The sequence below is a fragment of the Urocampus carinirostris genome, chromosome 9 (assembly GCF_059441175.1).
Source record: "Urocampus carinirostris isolate Australia breed hairy pipefish chromosome 9, RoL_Ucar_1.0, whole genome shotgun sequence".
NCBI classification, from domain to species: Eukaryota; Metazoa; Chordata; class Actinopteri; order Syngnathiformes; family Syngnathidae; genus Urocampus; species Urocampus carinirostris.
The window spans coordinates 35,797,209-35,817,452 of record NC_142357.1 but is presented as its reverse complement, the minus strand read 5'-3'; the positions used below and the strand labels follow the sequence as shown (position 1 = coordinate 35,817,452).

At 43.1% G+C, this 20,244-nt stretch overlaps 1 protein-coding gene across 3 annotated transcripts in view; it reads left to right on the top strand.

The window, feature by feature from the left end:
* Nucleotides 1-20,244, top strand: part of pcdh19 (protocadherin 19) — a 164,559-nt gene that overhangs the window by 26,755 nt on the left and 117,560 nt on the right. For 2 of the 3 annotated variants that reach the window (XM_088343594.1, XM_088343592.1), the window contains exon 1: nt 10,060-12,761. In XM_088343594.1, the coding sequence (XP_088199720.1) occupies nt 10,594-12,761 (2,168 nt within the window). In that variant the 5' untranslated portion in view covers nt 10,060-10,593. Of the gene's footprint in view, nt 1-10,059; nt 12,762-20,244 lie in introns of those variants that run through there. The other variant, XM_088343593.1, reaches the window with a different exon arrangement.

The following is a 20,244-nucleotide window of genomic DNA, read 5'->3' as shown; positions in this document are numbered from 1 at the left end:
CTCATTTCATCTCATCTCATTAGCTGCACCGCTTATCCTCAGTAGGGTCGCGGGGGTGCTGGAGCCCATCCCAACAATCATGGGGCAGTGGGCAGGGGACACCCTGAACTGGTTGCCAGCTAATCGCAGGGGGGAAGGAATATGGAAGCGTATAGCTATGTTAAACTATAGTAAAATAACGAGAAATATTACCAAAAATATGCAAAAACAACTGCAAAAACTGTCAGGACCAGAACGGAGACAGGACCCACTTGCGTTACGTTTCTTTCAGTTTTATTGGGAAGAAAGAAAAGGATTGCACCCACGATCCGGTGATTTTTTTTTTAATTACTGCTATTCCAAAAAGATTGACCTCCATTTGTTGTTTATGATTTTGTTCCCCAGGTTTTTGGTCTTTGTGTCTCTTCTCGGTGTTTAAGTATCTTTGGGTCTAGAGCACAGGTGTCAAACAGGCGGCCCGTGGGCCAAATCAGGCCCGCTTAGGGATTGAATCCGGCCCGCGAGACAACACTCAGAGAAGCGCAAGAGAAAAACAAGCTGCAGGTTGAAATATGTCAACTTGACGTTGCCAAAGCCAGGTGCCTCTCACAAATACACTGTACTTGTATTTATTTCTCTCTCTTTCTCTCTTTCTTTTCCACCCCTTTTCTCCCACTCTGTCTCTTTCACTCTATGTGTCTCTCTTTTTCTCTTCCTTTGTTGCTCTTTGACTCTTTCTCTCTCTGTGTCTCTTAACCTCTTTTGCTCTAACTTTATTTTTTCCTTTTCTCTTTCTCTCTTCATACCCTTTGCGCTTTCTTTCTCTTTTCTTTCCCCCCTTTCTCACAACTTTTTATCTTTTGTTTCTCACGCTCCCTCCCTCTCACTTTTTCTTTCTTTGTCCCGCCCTCTCTCCTTTTCCCTCCCTCTTTCTCTTATTTCTTTATCTCTTTTTCTTTCTCTTTAATCTACTAGTCCGGCCCCCGACAGAATGTTTGTTCTATCGTGTGGCCCCGAGTTAAAATGAGTTTGACACCCCTGTCATGTCCTGCACGGTTGTCATGGCGCCCAGCTGGCCCTGCCCCTTGACACCGGCTGACCTGCATTTCCTGATTACTCCTATGGGTACTTAAACTCGCCTTATGGAACTGCCCTTTGCCAGATCGTTGTTTACCCTTGTTGAAAACTTGTTGATACCTGTTTATTCTTGTTTTGCTTGTTGGACTTTGTTGCACTCCGGTCTAACATTCTGAGAGATTCCTGCCAATTCTGTTTAATCCCGTTGAATGCCTAGTCTGTAGTTTTGCCTGCATTTGAGCCTGCTTTGTTTTGTTTTTGGTCCGTTTGTGTGTCGGACAACTTTTCTTTCTCAATTAAAGTGACAGATCGTCTAAGCAAATGAGTTCCAACTTCCTGCTTCCTGACCCGTTTCAAGACAGTCCCGTTCTGTTTCGTGACACCTGGTCTAGAAAGAAGCTACGTATAAATGTAAAAATAGTAATCCCACATTTTGCGGGGCTTGCGTCCCACTACAGTCAAAAGCCGGTAAGTAGAAACTAGGCAATGTTCCCTGTAATTTTCCACTGGTCTGAGCGTTCACACAAAGTCGGTGAGCAACGCTTGAAACAACAGTGAGCAACCATAATCCCAAGTGTGGCAAGATAATTAATGATCAAACATGTCCAAAACTTGACATCAAGTTACATTTTGCTGAGTTTCCGGCAATGCAAAATTATTTTTCACTTTTGAATGAATTGACTCATGTACGATTGCAAAGGTTGTACGGCCCACAAACGTCATTTGTTTTTACAACAATTCTTTCACAAGATTTTCATTTTTTTTCCTGGTGTCTTTTGTCGCATGATACTAACATTTTTGGGGGCTTATTTAGTCGGTTGTAAGATACAGAACTGTACTTAATCACATTTTTTATTGGAAGTACAATGTTGGCAACAAGATTCACTTGATATAATTGGAAATTATTTGAATGCAACACAAACTTTTTATTCTTTTTTCCGTGTTTTTTTTTACTTTTTTTAAATTCCTTTAAAAACAATCTCATTGTGTTTATTTTTTCCGAGTAGTTACTTTTTTCTTTTTGTTCTATATTTACTTTTTTCCTACATTTCTTTCTTTTCTTTTTTTTGGCAATTTCCTAAATTTTTCCTTCTTTTTTCTCTTCCTTTTGTTTCTTTTTTTCTCAGCTTTTCACTACTTTTTCATTTTGGCATTCTTTTCTTTTTTGTTCTATTCCCCCCTTCCTTTGAGTCATTTTGAGCATAATTTTACATAATATTTGGTCATGTTGGGATTAAAGAAGCAAAAACAACCCGAAGAGCCGTTTAGGACCCGAAAGAGCCGTTTCCTTCTAGTGAGCCGAGCCGAAGAAGCCGGTTCCCCGACAAACTCTACTAACTTTACTCAACTTCGTTCTCCTTCGACTCGACTTCAAAATACCGCATTTAGGACACAACGTCAGGGGAACCCGTGTATTTTTACCTTTATGCACTGTAACTTTGACTTAAGTCGCTTCTTAATTAGTAATTTTGAGCCCTCATTTTTGTGCGCTGGCTAGATTTTCTTGTGCGCTGAGAATGTGCGAGCAGTGCGCAATTGTGCACGCGTGCAGCTTAGAGGGAACACTGGTTGTATGTAGTCTGTGGTTAAGGGCTCTGCCAATAAACATGACTTGACTTGAGTGCCTGTTGACGAAATATAGCAGCTAGCTTCAGCGCTAATGATCTCAAAGCCCCAAAAAGCATCCCCTTTAGCGTGCCGGTGCGCCGTTAGCGTCCCCAGCCGCCGCCTAGGGTTGTTTAACTTGCTGACATTGACAAATTTAAGAGCTTGAAGATTCCTGCGGCGACACATTTTCGACAAAAAACAAAAACAAAAAACGTCTTACACAGAAGCTAGCAAATTGCTTTGTAGAGCAGGGTTGGGTAGGGTTACTTGATTACAAGCCTTTTTTGACCCTGACTGCCACCTATTTTTTTTGCTCCGGCTTTCGACCTCTTTTTGTCCCCGACCACGTTTTTGCTCTCCTGTCCTGGCTACTGACACGTTTTTCCGTTCCCAACACCGCCATCGCTCGCCACAGAAGATCCACTTCCGCATTCAGAGCGGCCTGCTTCCTGCGTCAAGCAAACACCGGATCGTGAGCGCAAACCGTTCCCTTTCTTCCTATAAACCTTGTGAAAAACGCAACGCAAGTGGGTCCTGTCAGTTTTGGTCCTGACAGCTCCTTTATAATAATTCAGTTAGATTAGTTGTTCCAACATATCATGAATATTCTATCTTTCACAATTTATTTTTTTCAGTTATAGCCAGGATTGGGTAGGGTTACTTTAACTGGATTACTTTCAATTACTTTTGGATTACTCCAATACCAAATATGCTAATAAAAGACAAAAGAAACTAAATAGGAATACAATTACTAAATTTTGTCCAGGCTTGGGGAAAATATACATGGAACGGCAAAAATGATGTTGTCAAGCTGTTTGGATTTATTTTCAATTTGTTTCTGTCGCATTTTATGTTAGTTTTGCCGGAGATCAAAGAGATCAAAGCCAGAAGAAAAAGCTTACCACGTGTTGTGAGTCATCATTTCATTCATATTTAGATTATTTTGTCTTTTATTAGCATATTTGGTATTGGAGTAATCCGAAAGTAATCAAGTTAAAGTAACCCTACCCAACCCTGTTGTAGAGGTGATGCCAGAAACCAGTATGTGATTACTGATGTGATTCACCTGTGCCCGCTCATTTAGCGCCAACTGCCACGGGTTCTGATTGGCTCCCTGTCACTATTTCAACCCAATCCTGTCAAGTCCGTCTACGAACCAGTGTTTACTAGGCAAGCCGTTTTTGACCCTGACTCCCACCTGTTCCGTTTTTGCTCTCGTATGTCTCCGGCTACTACCTATTTTGATCCTGACTATGTCTGCTCTCCCGCCCCGGCTTACGACCTCTTTTTGTCCCCGACTACGTCTACTCTCCCGTTCTGTCTTACGACTCGTTTCCGACCACGTTTTGCTCTCCCAGTCCCGGCTACCGACCCGTTTTTCCGTCCCTGACACCACCATCGCTCGCTACGGAAGATCCACTTCAGTATTCAGATCACAATCCGATTACGAGAGCGATTTGCTTCCCGCGAACACCTGATCATGGGCGCAGCCCTTTCCCTTTTCTTCAATAAAACTGGCGGCAAACGTCACGCAAGTGGGTCCTGCTTCCGTTCTGGTCCTGACATAACTTCGCTGATTTCAGAGTTCTAATGCACAAATTTGGACATGACCACCGGGGTTGGTTAGGGTTACTTTAACTTGATTACTTTCAATTACTTTTGGATTACCAAATATGTTGATAAAAGACAAAAAAAAAAACCTAAATATGAATCAAGTGATGACTCACAACACGTGGTAAGCTTTCTCTCCTGGCTTTGATCTCTTTGATCTCCGGCAAAACTAGTAAGTAATCCAGTTAAAGTAACCCTACCCAACCCTGTTGTAGAGGTGATGCCAGAAACCAGTATGTGAGTTTTTATTCTCATTTTATATTTTTTGCAGGCTCCTCTTTGAGGTTTTCTAGCTGACTGTAAACATGATCCGCTATTACATCCTCTTTAAATTTTCCTTGTAAATCTTCAGCGCAGCCAGACAAAAGTTAATGATAGCACATCTGCTAGCGTTTTTTTACAACACAGATCTCAACGTCATTTTTTTTTTAATGCTCCTTCTGTCGCCAGCATTGATGGGCAATGATTGGCCAGGCCTTCATCACCTCTTGGACGGCCTATCAATGGCGCTCAAACTGTTTTTCTTTTCTTTTTTTATATAAATAGCAAATTGATGGTGGTATTGTTATTCTCCTGGCTTAGAAAGCTGTGTGATTTTGTTGGGGTACGGAATGGCTCTATGAGGTGAACGACGGGAGCTAGCTCTTGATTGGTGGGGAGCCAGCACAGAGAGCTGTTTCGGTCGCCTTTGACGAATCGCTCTCTCGAGGGAGATGGCTCCAGTCGTTCACTTTAAGGAGCCGGCACATAGAGCCGTTACATACACGAAGGACATATCGCCATCTCTGAAGGAGCCGGCTCCCGTCAATCAGTTTAAGGAGCCACCGCATAGAGCCGTTACACCGACTATTCACTATCTCGGAGGGAGCTGGCTCTTTATTGGTGGTGATCCGGTTCCCATCGTTTACTTCAAATAGCTAGCTTAAAGCTATTACGTTCTTCAACGAAAATTCACTGGCTTGAAGGGAGCTGGCTGCCGTCATTAACTTCAATGAAGCCGGTCGAAATGGTTTACTTCTAAGAGCCAGCACATTGACCTGTTACAAACGGCAACGACACATCGTATCTCGAAGGGAGCTAGCTCTGGTGGTGAGCCAGTTCCCGTCGTTTACTTCAAAGAATGGCTCATAAAGCTATTACGTTCTTGAACGACAATAAACTAGCTTGAAGGGCGCCGGCTCCCCCCGTTTACTTCAAAGTGACGGCCTATAGAATCGTTACGTTTGACAATGACACATGACTATGTCGAAGAAAGACTGCTTTTGATTGGTGGGCATCCGGCTCCCGTTGTTCACTTCAAGGAGCTGACACGTAGAGCCGTTTCGTTCACCACAACATATAACTATCTCGAAAGGAGCCGGGTCCTGTCATTTACCTTAAGGAGCCGACATAAAGAGCCATTAAGCCCATGAACAACACATCACTATATGGAAGGGAACTGGCTCTTTATTGGTGGCGATCCGGTTGCCATCGTTTACTTCAAATAGCTAGCTTAAAGCTATAACGTTCTTCAACGGAAATTCACTGGCTTGAAGGGAGCTGGCTGCCGTGATTAACTTCAACGAACTGGCTCATAGAAATATATTGTTTGAAACATTATTACCTTGAAAGGAGATGGCTCTCGATTAGCGGGAATCCTGCTTCCGTTGTTTACTTCAAGGAGCTGACAAATGGAGCCGTTTCGATCATCACAATGCATAACTATCTTGAAAGGAGGTGGTTCCCATCATTCACCTTAAGGAGCTGACATAAATGAACAACCCATCACTATATCGAAGGGAGCCGGCTCTTTATTGGTTGCAAGCCGGTCGAAATTGTTTACTTCTAAGAGCCAGCACATTTACCTGTTACAAACGGCAACGACACATTGTATCTTGAAGGGAGCCAGCTCTAATTGGTCGTGAGCCAGTTCCCGTCGTTTACTTCAAAGAGCTGGCTCATAAAGCTATTACGTTCCTGAATGACAATAAACTAGCTTGAAGGGCGCCGGCTCCCCCCATTTACTTCAAGGTGACGGCCTATAGAATCATTACGTGTGCCAACGACACATGACTATGAAACCGAAGAACGACTGCTTTTGATTGGTGGGGATCCGGCTCCTGACGTTCACTTCAAGGAGCTGACACATGGAGCCGTTTCGTTCACCACGACACATAGCTATCTCGAAAGGAGCCGGCTCCCGTCATTCACCTTAAGGAGCCGACATAAAGAGCCATTACGCCCATGAACAACCCATCACTATATCGAAGGGAGCCGGCTCTTTATTGGTTGCAAGCCGGTCGAAATTGTTTACTTCTAAGAGCCAGCACATTCACCCGTTACAAACGGCAACGACACATCATATCTCGAAGGGAGCCAGCTCCCGTCGTTGACTTCAAAGAGCTGGCTCATAAAGCTATTACGTTTTCGAACGACAATAAACTAGCTTGAAGGGCACCGGCTCCCATCATTTACTTCAAAGTGCCAGCTTATAGAACCGTTACGTTTGCCAACGACACATGACTATGTCGAAGAAAGACTGCTTTTGATTGATGGCGATCCGGCTCCCGCCGTTCACTTCAAGGAGCTGACACATAGAGCCGTTTCGTTCACCACGACACATAACTATCTCAGAAGGAGCTGGCTCCCGTGGGTCAATTTGAAGTGAATGAGCCAGTGTGTTTTATAAATGCCTTTGTCTAAAGGGAGCCTGCTCTTGATTGGTGGGGAGCTGGCTTCCGTAGTTCACTTCAATGAGCCGGAAAATAGTCGTTACAAACGCCAACGACACATCTCTATCATGAAGGCAGCCAGCTCCTGTCATTGACTTTAAAGAGCCAACTCAGTAAGCCAGTACTTTCATCAAAGACTCATCACTATGCCTCGTGGAGCTGACTCCTGATTAGTAGGGATCCGGCTCCCAGCGTTTAAAAAAAAAAAAAGCCGTTACATTCGCTAATGACACATCACTAAATGACCCTGCTTTCCGAACCAGGAGAAAAAAATTGCTCTTTATATAAAAAAAAAATGATTGGGGTGCCATCAATGAGTTGTCAGAGAGGCAATAGATGCCCGGCCAAACATTGCTCATCAATGGCGGTGACGGAAGGAAGATTTTTAAAAACGGTGTTGAGATTTGTGTTGTAATAAATGCAAGCAGAAGAGCCATCATTAACTTATGTCTCAACATAACGGTGTGTCTTTGAAGAACGTTTCTATGTGCCGGCTCTTTGAAGTGAACGACGAGAGCTGGCTCCCCATAAATCCAGAGCGGCTTCTTTCGACATAGCAGTGTATCATTGGCAAACGTACCGGCTTTAAGAGCCGGCTCTTTCGAGTGATCACCTGAAGCCGGCTCCTCACTGGTCAAGAGCCAGCTCACTTTCGACATGATAATGTCTCATTTTCAAATGTAACAGCCCCGCGAAACCTCTCTTGGAGGTGAACGACGGGAGTTGGCTCCCCTTTTAATCATGAGCTGGGTCTCTTTAAGCTAGTAATGTGTTATCGGCGAACAAAGCTCATTATTTACATCTCTTGGAGGTGAACGACGGGAGTTGGCTCCCCTTTATTCATGAGCTGGGTCTCTTTAAGCTAGTAATATCTCATCGGCAAACAAAGCTCCTTATTTATATCTCTTGGAAGTGAACGATGGAAGCCGGTTCACTTTGCGATAGTGACGTGTCGCTGGCGAATGTAATGGCTAAATGAGCCGACACGTTTCTTTAGTTAATTCTTCTTTCTTTATTTTTTTTAGCTTGTTTCTGCTTTCTATTCTTGGTCTTTTTTCTTTGTTTTTTTTCTTCCTTGCTTCTTTTATTCCAAGCTTTTTACTTGCCATTTTCTTCATTTTGCTCAATTTTTTTGTTCATTTTATTTTTCCTTTTGTTTTTTTTCCAAGCTGTTCACATCCTCTTTTGTCTTATTTTTTCTTTTTCCTCCTTTCTGATTTTATTTATTTTATTTTGTTTCTTTTTTTCTAGCTTTTTTATATCCGTCTCACTTTTATCTCTTTTCCCTCTTTTATGTTTTTATTTTATTTTTCTAGCTCCTCACATCTTTTTTCCTTTGTTCTTTTTCTACCTTTTTATTTTATTATTTTTTTACTGATTATGTTTCATTTTTCCCTACCTTTTTATGTAGGTTTGTAATTTCAGTTATTTGGTGTGTAATGTTGCATATTAATTGATAAGATAGTAATGGATTAAAATAAAATGAAAGAAAAAAACAACCTGAAAGCAGTCCTTTTACCATTTAAGGGCAGTTTGGGAGCCGAAAGAATCGGCTCTCTAGTGAGCCGAGCCTAAAGAGCCGGTGCTCTAAAAAGAGCTGGAATTCCCATCACTCGTGTCCGTTTTCTCATTCCCTCTGCAGAGGATGAGGGGGGAAAAAAAACACATTCACTACGGCCGCTAGGTGTCACTCTTGTGATTTTGTAACGAGTGAATGTGTGTGGCCTCAAGTGGAACTCGACAATAACCTCCTCAAAGTCAGATCGGAGACGAGACAGCATTGGTATCTCCTAGCAGCACATTTTTATAGTTTATTTTTTATTCCTTTCTGCCTCAAATGTTAGAATCAGAACATTTAGACTGTTTTGTGTTGCCCATTGATTGTTTTAAATGTTTGGGTTGCTGTTTGTTAGTTATGTGACAGAAAATTGGCTTTAGAGTATAGTTTTATTCATTTACACGAAAAAATAATTACTTCCTCATCCAAAATATAATCTAGAAAAAAGCATTATTCATTGTTTTGTGGAGGAAATATTACGTATTTCTAATCGTTTATATAAAATAAAAATGATTTAATGTATTAATAAATACAAATAATGACAAAAGACAAAAAAACAAACCATATACATTAATAACCAATCCGATTCAAATGCTAATCTCGCTTTTATGAAATATAAAAAAAATAAGATATAAAATGTATTCAATGGTATTAGGTGAAGACAAAAGTAAATAAAAAATATAGAAAAAATAAAATAAATAACAAGGACATATGGAAGAAAATAACCCAACATTCAGTAAATAACTCGTGAATAACATTATGTACTGTATTCATAAACAAATAATGAAAAATAACAATACTATAAAAAACGTTGATAATAACTTTTTGTATAATGCAATTTATAAAAAATAATGTAATATAAATAAGATACTTTAACATAACACATTCATAAAAAGACAATTAACCAAAATTAGAATACACTCTTTGTATATTCAGTAAAGAGAAGGAACACAATATTAAATTTAAGAAATACAAAGTACAAAAAATACAATAATAATGTAGAATAAAAGACCCCCCCAAAAGGAATAACCTTTATAAACACAATGCATTAATACAAACATATGAATTATGATAAAATGTTCTACGTAAAATACAAAAAATGCATTAAAATCCTATTAAATAATATTAATGCATTAGATTTATTTCGTGCTTTATTCACTCATACATTGAAACATAGCTACCTCTCACTACAGCTTGTATGGTTTAAAATAAAACATATTTATGATTTGCTTTGAAATATAGCTTGCTGTAGTATCAAATCAATGTCAAGTTGTACTGTAATTGCAGAGAAGAGACGGAGCAGGTTTCTATCTGCTGGCTGTCGTCTGAGTATTTTTCTTTTTTATTTTTTTTATTTTGTGCCCCACCCACAAGCACTCCCAGCCCAGGCTTCGTAACCCCTGATTGGCTGAGGGGAAGAGTGGAGGAGAGGAGGGTGGTCTTTGTGGGGAGGGGGACTGCGGGAGTGCACGCGCGGAGCGCCCGGCGCGCATCTTCCAGTGTGCGTCAGTGGAGCGAAAGGTGCGCACGTTCGAGTCCCGAGACGTTTTACGCACTATTTTTCTATGAGGCGTTTGGTTTTGAATCGCTTATTTTTCTATGCGTGGATATTTTGATGCTTTTTACCCCTCCGAGTGGCATCTGCAGGACTTAAGGAGGGGGGGACGTGTACTGGAATTTTTTTCAAAAAACCGATCCTGGACTTTGGTGCTGCGATGAAACGTTCTTGTAGAATAACGCAGGAATCGAGGGAGGACTTTTGAGCTGCATCACTTGGGAGATTTGGTTGGGGATTTGCGATTTTCTGGATTTTTTTTTTCCTTCATTCTGGATCGACGATGCACTTGAGGACATGCACGGATGGGTGAAACCGTGCGGGGTTAAATCACTGCAGCTTACCCGGGAACCGTGCGCGGTGCGCAGCTTTTTCCAACCACGCACCGCAACGGAATAGGACTTCTCTTTCCCCACATTAATGCGCACAAAAACACTTTTTGTGTTTCTTTCTACACAGGACATGATTCTAGAGCTGCGTGCGTAATCAAGTTTATGATGAACTCAACAGGTCTCGGGAGGGAAGGAAAAATGGAATTAATACATTTAATTGTGGTTCTGGTGTTGTTTTGGGTCGACGCAGAGGCTGTTATCAATTTGAAATATGGAATAAACGAGGAGATGAAGCCCGGTTCGGTGATCGGGAACGTGACAAAGGACGCGCTCAAGCAAGGATTCCAAATTGCACCGCAGCCGCCCTACTTGCGGGTCATCTCCAATTCGGAGCCGCGTTGGGTGGAACTCAGCCCGGCTGGGATTTTGACCACGCAGATGAAGATCGACCGCGATGTGGTTTGCCGCCAGAACCCCAAGTGCATTATTTCCCTGGAGGTGATGTCCAACTCGATGGAGATCTGCGTCATTAAAGTTGAAATTGAGGATTTGAACGACAACGCACCCAGGTTTCCCACCAGCCACATCGATATAGAGATTTCGGAAAACGCCTCCCCCGGGACGAGGTTTCCCCTGGAGGGGGCGAGCGATCCGGACTCGGGGGTCTTCGGAGTGCAGTCCTACTCCATCACCCCTAATGAGCTCTTTGCGCTGGAGATTAAAACACGAGGGGACGGCTCCAAAATTGCAGAGCTTGTGGTGCAGAAATCTTTGGACCGAGAAACCCAGTCCCACTACTCTTATGAGATCAGCGCCGAGGACGGAGGGGACCCGCCGAAAATAGGCGCGGTTCAGTTAAATATCAAAGTCATCGACTCCAATGACAACAACCCCGTTTTCGACGAGCCCGTGTACACTGTCAACGTAATGGAGAACTCCCCTATCAACACTCTGGTCATAGATTTGAACGCCACCGATCCGGACGAGGGCACCAACGGGGAAGTGGTGTACTCATTCAACAGCTACGTCACTGAGAAAACCAGGGACGCCTTCAAAATCGACTCCCGGACCGGTATCATCACCGTCAACGGCGTCCTGGATTACGAGACGGCCCAGATCTACGAGATCGACGTGCAGGCCAAAGACCTCGGTCCGAACTCCATCCCGGCGCACTGTAAAGTCACGGTGAACGTGATGGACACCAACGATAACCCGCCAGTCATCAACTTGCTTTCTCTCAACACGGAGATGGTGGAAGTGAGCGAGAATGCGCAACGCGGGTACGTGATTGCCCTGGTGCGTGTTTCTGATAAGGACGCCGGCGCCAACGGTAAGGTTCAGTGCCGGCTCCAGGGAAACGTCCCCTTCCGGCTCCAGGAGTATGAGAGCTTCTCCACTATTCTGGTGGATGGTCGTCTGGACCGAGAGCAAAAGGACACGTACAACCTGACCATCCAGGCGGAGGACAGCGGCGTGCCGCCCCTGCGAGCCTCCAAGTCGCTGGTTGTCAAAGTGGCGGACGAAAACGACAACCCGCCGCACTTCCTCAAACCGCACTACCAGGAGATGGTTATGGAGAACAACCTACCCGGTTCTTGCCTCCTAGCCGTCTCGGCGGAAGACCCCGACCTGGGCATGAACGGAACGGTGTCGTACTCCATAGTTCCGGGTGAGATCAAGCACATGGACGTCAACACCTACGTGAGCATCAACCCGTCAGGCCGTATTTACTCCATGAGGTCCTTTGACCACGAGTACACCAGGACGTTCGACTTCAAAGTCCTGGCCCGAGACAACGGCAACCCGTCCTTGTCCAGCAACGCCACCGTCCGAATCGTGGTCCTGGACGTCAACGACAACACCCCCGTCATGACCAGTCCGCCCCTGGTGAACGGCACCGCCGAGGTTTCCATCCCCAGGAACGCCGGCGCCGGATACATGGTGACCCAGGTCAAGGCGGACGACTACGACGAAGGCGAGAACGGCCGGCTCACCTACACCATCTCTGAGGGCGACCGGGCCTTCTTCGAGATCGACCAAGTCAACGGGGAGGTGCACTCTACCCGCATGTTCAGCGAGAACTCCAAATCCACCTTCGAGATCACGGTGGTGGCCCGGGATCACGGCAAACCCTCTCTCTCTGCCTCGGCCTATATTGTGGTGTACCTGTCTCCGGACCTGAACGCGCAGGAGTCGATCGGACCCGTCAACCTCTCCCTCATCTTCATCATTGCTCTGGGCTCCATCGCCGCTATCCTCTTTGTCACCATGATCTTCGTGGCGGTGAAGTGCAAGAGGGACAACAAGGAAATCCGGACCTACAACTGCAGGTACTGACCCACTTTTGCAATTCTTTGTGTCAATTCTCGCCGCAGATTCGTAGTTCTAGGCTCCTTTTGAAATGGAATTAGCCCAACTGAAGAGCATTGTTGCCTTTGATTGACTGATTTAATCCTTCCTTTGTGACCAATTGGCTCCTAAGTATGAGTGTCATGTTCAATTTGTGGGTGTGTTGCCGGACAATTAAGGCACCACTGCTTCGGCGACACTCGCAGACGTTTCTTATTTAACCGTGGCTGATTGCTCATTATTAACTTTAATCTTCCGCCATTACGAGCGCTGTAGCGGGGGTTTATATTTGGCGTCCGTCTTTGAGAGCGTAAACAGGTCACAAAACACTTCCGGACCTGTTTGAGACCAGCTTAAAAATAGAAACCACTCCAATCCCGGCATTCGTTTTTCCCCGGAAATGGCTCGTCGTTACTTTTTTTGCGCGTCGAAGGCTCTGTTTTTGTTCATCAATCTGCAATCAGGCCCGGTGCCACATTAACATTATACATTTACATATAGATTGGATTCGAGACTTCACCTGAAGCCATAATCATATTTCGCTTGGAATATTATCGGAAGTCAAGTTTGGATGTTTTTTCCGTCATCGCTTTAATTTTTACCATGCGAATTTCATTTAACGCAATTGCTGGCCACAACATTGGTTAAACGTTTACATAATAGAGTTAAATAATGCTCAACTTTTAATACTGCCGCAAAATTATTATTTTTTTATGTGATAGACATCACAAAGTGGTTCCTAATGTTGTGGCTATTGAGTGCAAGGTCATTCTAGTACAGTGGTTGCAAACTCATTTTACTACGGACCATCGCAGCTAGGGTCTGGGTGAAGTTGAGCCGTGTCGGGTTTTCCACAAGAAAAGCAAAGATAAAAGCAAAGTTCCAAAATAAAATTTGTACTCCACAAAATAAGACCTAAAAACACAAAGAATTACTTAGAAAATAATCAATCCATAATATATAAATAATGCAGCAAATAATAAAGAGATAAAGGGTGTATTATTTGACCAATATATATCACAGTTTCGTGTGGTCCAACCAAAAACGAGTGCTAAAAAGTGTCATGAACCAGAACAGGATCAGGACCCAAACGCGTGATGTTTCTCACGCAAGCCTTTTATTTTATGGGAAATGGGGAGTCATGCACGTTAGGCAGCAGTCTGGTGTGAAACGATAGGAAGCCAGAGGCCGCCGAGATCGATACAATTGCCCGAGTTGATATCGGACAGATGGGGTTGATACCGGACAGGACGGGACTGACAGGATTGATAATGAAACAGGATATCGAAATTAAACAGGACAAACTAGACGGGAACAAAAACTGGAGAGAATAAAAGAAAGGACAAAAATAGACGGGAACAAAACTGGAAACCGATATTAAACAGGACAAAAATTAACGGGGACAATACCAGACAGGAAATACCAACAGGAAACAGAACCGAGTCAAAACCCTTGTCCTGCAGGACAAAGGTTCGTTGACAGACTGACAGAGGGTGAGTGAGAGTACTGAGCTTAAATAGAAGGGAAGCCAATCTGTCAATGAGCCGCAGCTGGCGCCAATTGGGCGCCATGGCAACCGTGGCAAAAAAGCACAATAATGAAGAGAAACTATGGAGACTCAAAGTAAGGTTTATCCTGTTTTAATATTAGACAATTGCAAAGAATAGTTTCCAAAATTGCCAGTTCCTTGTTTTGAATCACTGCTGTTTGTCATTTTAACTATTAATCGGCCAATTATATTGGTATTCTTTGATACCCACACCCTTAAAGAATGATTCGCTTCCTAACCTTAAAGATTTAATTAAAAAAACAGGCCTCGGATGAGGGCTTTAGGACGGGATGGAATTCTCTTATCTGAAAGCCCTTCTTCCCGGATCTCCTTGCAAGTTGAAAATCCATTGAACTTGAGTGTCTACTTAAAAGTAACACCACCCTTCCACAACATTGTTGGTACACTTAAAAGCAAAATGGCCGACAATGATGTCAACTCCCTACAGGTGAGCATCATGTAAAATAAATATGAGTAATTAAGTAATGCACGTTGATATGATGGCTTATCAAATCAATATTTTGCTTTAAACTTTCATGAATTGGCGGGGCCCTAATCTATCCATGGCAGCACGGCGGCGCAGTGGTTAGCGCATGTGCGGCACAGTTCATGTCTTGGGAACCTCCTGCGTGGGCTCAAATCCAGCTCCAGACTTGCTGTGCGGAGTTTGTATGTTCTCCCCTTTCTGCGTGGGTTTCCTCCGGGCACTCCGGTTTCCTCCCACATTCCAAAAACATGCATTTCAGGTGAATTGGCCGGTCCAAATTGTCCCTAGGTGTGAATGAGCGAGTGAGTTGTCTGTCCCTGTGTGCCCTGCTATTGGCTGGCAACCAGTTCAGGGTGTCCCCTGCCCACTGCCAGACGATTGCTAGGATGGGCTCCAGCACCCCCGCGACCCTACTGAGAATAAGCGGTGTAGCTAATGAGATGAGATGAGATAAGATAATCTATCCATCTTGCGGGCTGAAATCGGGCCTCTGGCTACAGGTTTGGGACCCCTGTTCTTGTGAATTCAGGAATGGGGGCTAAATCAAACCCCTTTCCAAGCATCTCTAAAGATTTCCTAATAGAAACATACAGGTGTTGAATTACTGTTCAAACGCTGAATTCCAAGACTTGAAGAACTCCCTCCCCTTCAATTTCCACAGTGGAATTGAGGGCGGTAGCTCTTTTCAAGATGCAATCTGAGAGAAAAATGAAAGCCAGGGGAGGGAAAAGAAAAACAATGCTTCTTGTTGAAGCGTTGGGAGGATTAGCGCTACAGCCTTTGAAAAGAGACCGAGGTCAGCGTGGGTGAAAATCACAGATATCTTGAACGGAACTCGTAATGTAAACCACACCGTCCGAGCAGCAATGACTTTAAAGTCGGTGGGTACATTTTGTTAGAATGTCGGGATTACTGATGAGATTCACCTGTGCCCGCTCATTTAGCGCCAACCGCCGCGGGTTCTGATTGGCTCCCTGTCACTTTTTAAACCCAGTCCTGTCAATCCCCTGTTGTCAGTCAGTCTGCAAACCTCGGTGTTTACTAGGCAAGCCTTTTTCGACCCTGACTCCCACCTGTCCCGTTTTTGCTCTCGTATGTCTCCGGCTACTACCTATTTTGATCCTGTCTGCTCTCCCGTCCCGGCTTACGACCTCTTTTTGTCCCCGACTACGTCTACTCTCCCGTTCTGTCTTACGACTCGTTTCCGACCACGTTTTGCTCTCCCAGTCCCGGCTACCGACCCGTTTTTCCTTCCCTGACACCGCCATCGCTCGCTACGGAAGATCCACTTCCGTATTCGGATCACAATCCGATTACGAGAGCGATTTGCTTCCCGCCTCCAGCGAACACCTGATCATGGGCGCAGCCCTTTCCCTTTTCTTCAATAAAACTGGCGGCAAACGTCACGCAAGTGGGTCCTGCTTCCGTTCCGGTAGTAAAACATGAGGACAACTATTTAATGTAGACCTATTTTTTTCTCATTTGCATTTATGAAAAAAAGTCATGCAGATATGTTTTAAAATACTCATAATTGATGCAAAGTAGTACATTACCTCCCTGATTTTAAAGAGACAGCCTCCTAGTGGTAAAAAAAAGAACTTCGTTGATTAAACATTTATTAGAATAGGCAAAAATACAGGTTATGTAAACAGGCATTTTTAAAATTTGCTTGCGGGTCGAGAAATTTGTATTTATTTGTCCTAAAATTAGAGCGAGCTGACATGATTGTCCACCATTTTGTTGCTACGGGTACCCAAAAACTTCAAAAAGGCTGGGTAAAATAATTTAAAGTAAGATAGTGTCTTTCGGTCACTTAATGCCTCTGTAGTTGGTATTCTCCCTTGTGCTTTGTAGCGCTCCTTTTCGGTTACACTACACCATACAGACATGTTTAATGGTCAAATAGTACACACTGTACTTTTAAGTACTGAATCTGATAATGCTTGGTTGGTTGGATTCCTTTATTACTACGGTCATAGGAGCACCACTTCCTGTGGTGTGTCTTGGGCAAGTACAGCCTGGTGGCGCCTATTCTTCACCAAGTCTCAGACCGAGGAACTGTGCTAACCATTGCATTAAGGAAATTGAAAATACTCAAAATCTAATTAGACTAGATTAGAACGGCTGTTCCTTTTTTCCTGCAGCAAATTTGATGAATCTGTCGATTAAAAAAATTAAATACATAAAAATGTAACCAGCTTTTTGATTAGTTTTTTTGTCTTTTTAAATAAACAATTGCATTTAAATCTATATTAATTATGATAATTAGAGGTAGTCTAAATTGAAGATTTTTAATATCACATTTTTTCAACCTACCCTATTGAGTAGTCATTCATGTAGACACAAGTACTAATACCATAATTGTAATATATATATAACATATATATATAAAAATATGTGTATGATGAGTCCAACAGTGCCACCTGCTGGTATGGGGTAAAGTTTGGTTTTGGCTTTTGACATGTGACCGGAAGGCGGGGTTTGTTGGCAGTCTACAACGAGCTGCCAACGGTAATACACGATCTTTTGGTGCTCCGCAAAAAAAGTTAATTTTAAACATTCAAACCACAGCTGACAAATCTCTTAACATGCACAGTAATGTGATTGATGTTGGCGAGCTGTTTGGATTTATTTTCGTTTTGTTTCTGTCGCCTTTTATGTTAGTTTTGCCAGACGTTGCATATTGTGCTAAAATGGTAATTCCCCTTATAGAGATCAAAGAGATCAAAGCCAGCAAAGAAGCTTACCACGTGTTGTGACTGTATCATTTGCAGGACACTTACCAAGAACTATACAACTTATTTCAGCAGGAATTTCAATAAAACCAAAGTTATTATTACACCCGTTACATATATTTAATATATATATGATCTATGGATTTTAAAGCACTTATTTGAATTCTTTACAATAAACTTAATGGAAAATTATTAGTCCTGTAATTAATATTTCTTGGTCTGTAGTCCGTACAGCCCTTTGAGACTTCTTGTGATTAAGGGCTTTACAAATAAATTTGACTTGACCCAAAGGGATATTGGGGACGAGGTGGCACCGAACACAACAATTTTTGGTTAGTAGTACCCATTAGATATGCATCCATCCAGTATCTGCACCGCTTATCCTTAGTAGGGTCTCGGGGGTGCTGGAGCGCATCCCAGCTGTTTTCAGGCAATTGGCAGGGGAGACCCTGAACTGGTTGCCAGCCAATCGCAGGGTACATAGAGACAGATAATTCACTCGCTCATTCACACCTAGGGACAATTTGGACCGGCCAATTAACTTGACATGCTTGTTTTTGAATGTGGAGGAAACAGGAGTGCCCGGAGTAAACCCACGCTAACCACTGCAACACCGTGCTGCCCCCCATTAGATATTATTTTCACAATTTTCCTATTTTTGTATGGTGTGCCATAGTAAAAACCGGCATCTTGCTCATGGATCGTAGTATGCCTAGCCCTGCCTTAAAGAAAAAATGTGTAATATTCAGCGCCTCCTAGTGGGAAAAAATGCATTCATTAAAAAGAAATTGTGGAGGAATAGAATCATCCCTGAAGACCCCCAGCCCTCCACATAAGGCCCACTTATTATGCCATTAATTTGTCAGTTTGGCCCCCCAAGCTAAAATGACTTTGACACCCCTGCTTTAAAGAAAAGTGCATATGCCAAAGAAGCTTTTCCTTAGCATTTCATTAAAAAATATGCATTTTCCGATTTCTGTAGTTTAGAATCTTACTGGTGTGGTGCAGTACAGACGCTGCCCTACTTATTTACGAGAATTTGTCCGTAAGTTGCTTTAGTCCTTTATTTTTTATGTTTAAGGTTAATATAAGTATATTTAAGGGTTTTATCAATCTGTATTGTTTTGTACTAAAAAAATAAAGATTTCATAAAATGATAATTAAAATAAAATAATAAAGTTAAGTTTAACTTACTTCTGGAAGATGGGCTTCAAGAGTTACGCGACTTCCGTGGTAGAAAGTGGCTGAAAAAAAAGCGATCCAACCATTTTCTCAACCGCATCAAGCTTTCTTATTCCACTTTTGTTTCAAAAGAAACAGCTCACCTCTTCTTTACACTTTACACTAGCCATACTGAAGGGATGCACGAGATATTAAACAATAAACATTTCAAAGTTCTTAGCGTGCCGGAGATGCAGTATTGAATGTCTACACATGAACTAGGAAGAGGAAGCGGATTTCTTCTTCGGGGTGGATGCTGGGTGAGCTCTCACAGCGCCACACGCCGGTAGTGGCGGAAAGAAGCACTACAGTATTGTCCTGTTCTCGGAAAAAGGTGCACACAATACAAAATCTAACTTACAGCAATACCCGGATCTTTTTCGAAATCCCGGGAAAAATGATCGTATCTACCGTTGCGTAAGTCTCATCTCATCTTATTAGCTGCACCGCTTATCCTCAGTAGGGTCGCGGGGGTGCTGGAGCTCATCCCAGCAATCATCGGGCAGTGGGCAGGGGACACCCTGAACTGGTTGCCAGCCAATCGCAGGGCACACAGGGACAGACAACTCGCTCGCTACGAATAGTCATAAATAGGGACGCGTCTGTACTCGTTTTCAGTTGCACTATGCAAATCAGGGACATCTAGTGGTCACTTTATACAGTGCACCTTTAAAAAGAAACAACACAATTATTATGTTCATTATACATTATTCCTGCTTTCCTTCGATGGAACAAGACACGAGTGCCGTTTTCCCTTTCGGAGTCGCTGAATATGAATGTGCAGCCCGGCGACTTCATTTTGCTACTTTCCTTGCTCGACAGTCAAACGAGTGTGGCTTTTATGCTTTGGATACGAGCGCATATGCCTTGTTGGAGCATTGTTGTTTGTTTGTGTGGTTTTTTGGCACGTTTGCATATCGTCTGGCTGTTTGTGAGCATGCAAATCGAAAGAGAATTAAAAAAGAGGTTCTGTTGCAGCCTCTGGGTGGGGAGTCTTTTATGTCAGGCTTGCTACCCATGGACTTGAGCGTTTTGCCTTTATTTTGAAATTCTAGGTACATACATCGTCCTATTTAGGGTTCGAAACATGCGACCAGTTTTGGTTAAAGAGGCCAAGTACATGTAGGGCATCAGTCCTCCTGTATTATAAATCTATTAGATAGAGATAGATGGATAGATACTTTATTCATTCCCGCAGGGAAATTCACACTTCCTTGTGTTGAAAAATAAAATAAGAGATATGGAATACAAAAATACCAAATATAACGTGTTGATATAGAGTAAATAGTGCTACGGAAAATACACACTGTAATAAAAATAGGCTAATATGCAAATGTAGGGGGTGGGGGTTAATTTGGGCTTTTACTCCCCCGGGTGGAGTTAAAGAGCCTCATGGCATGAGGAAGAAATGATCTCCTCAGTGTGTCCGTGGAACAAGACTGTGACAGCAGTCTGTCGCTGAAGCTGCTCTT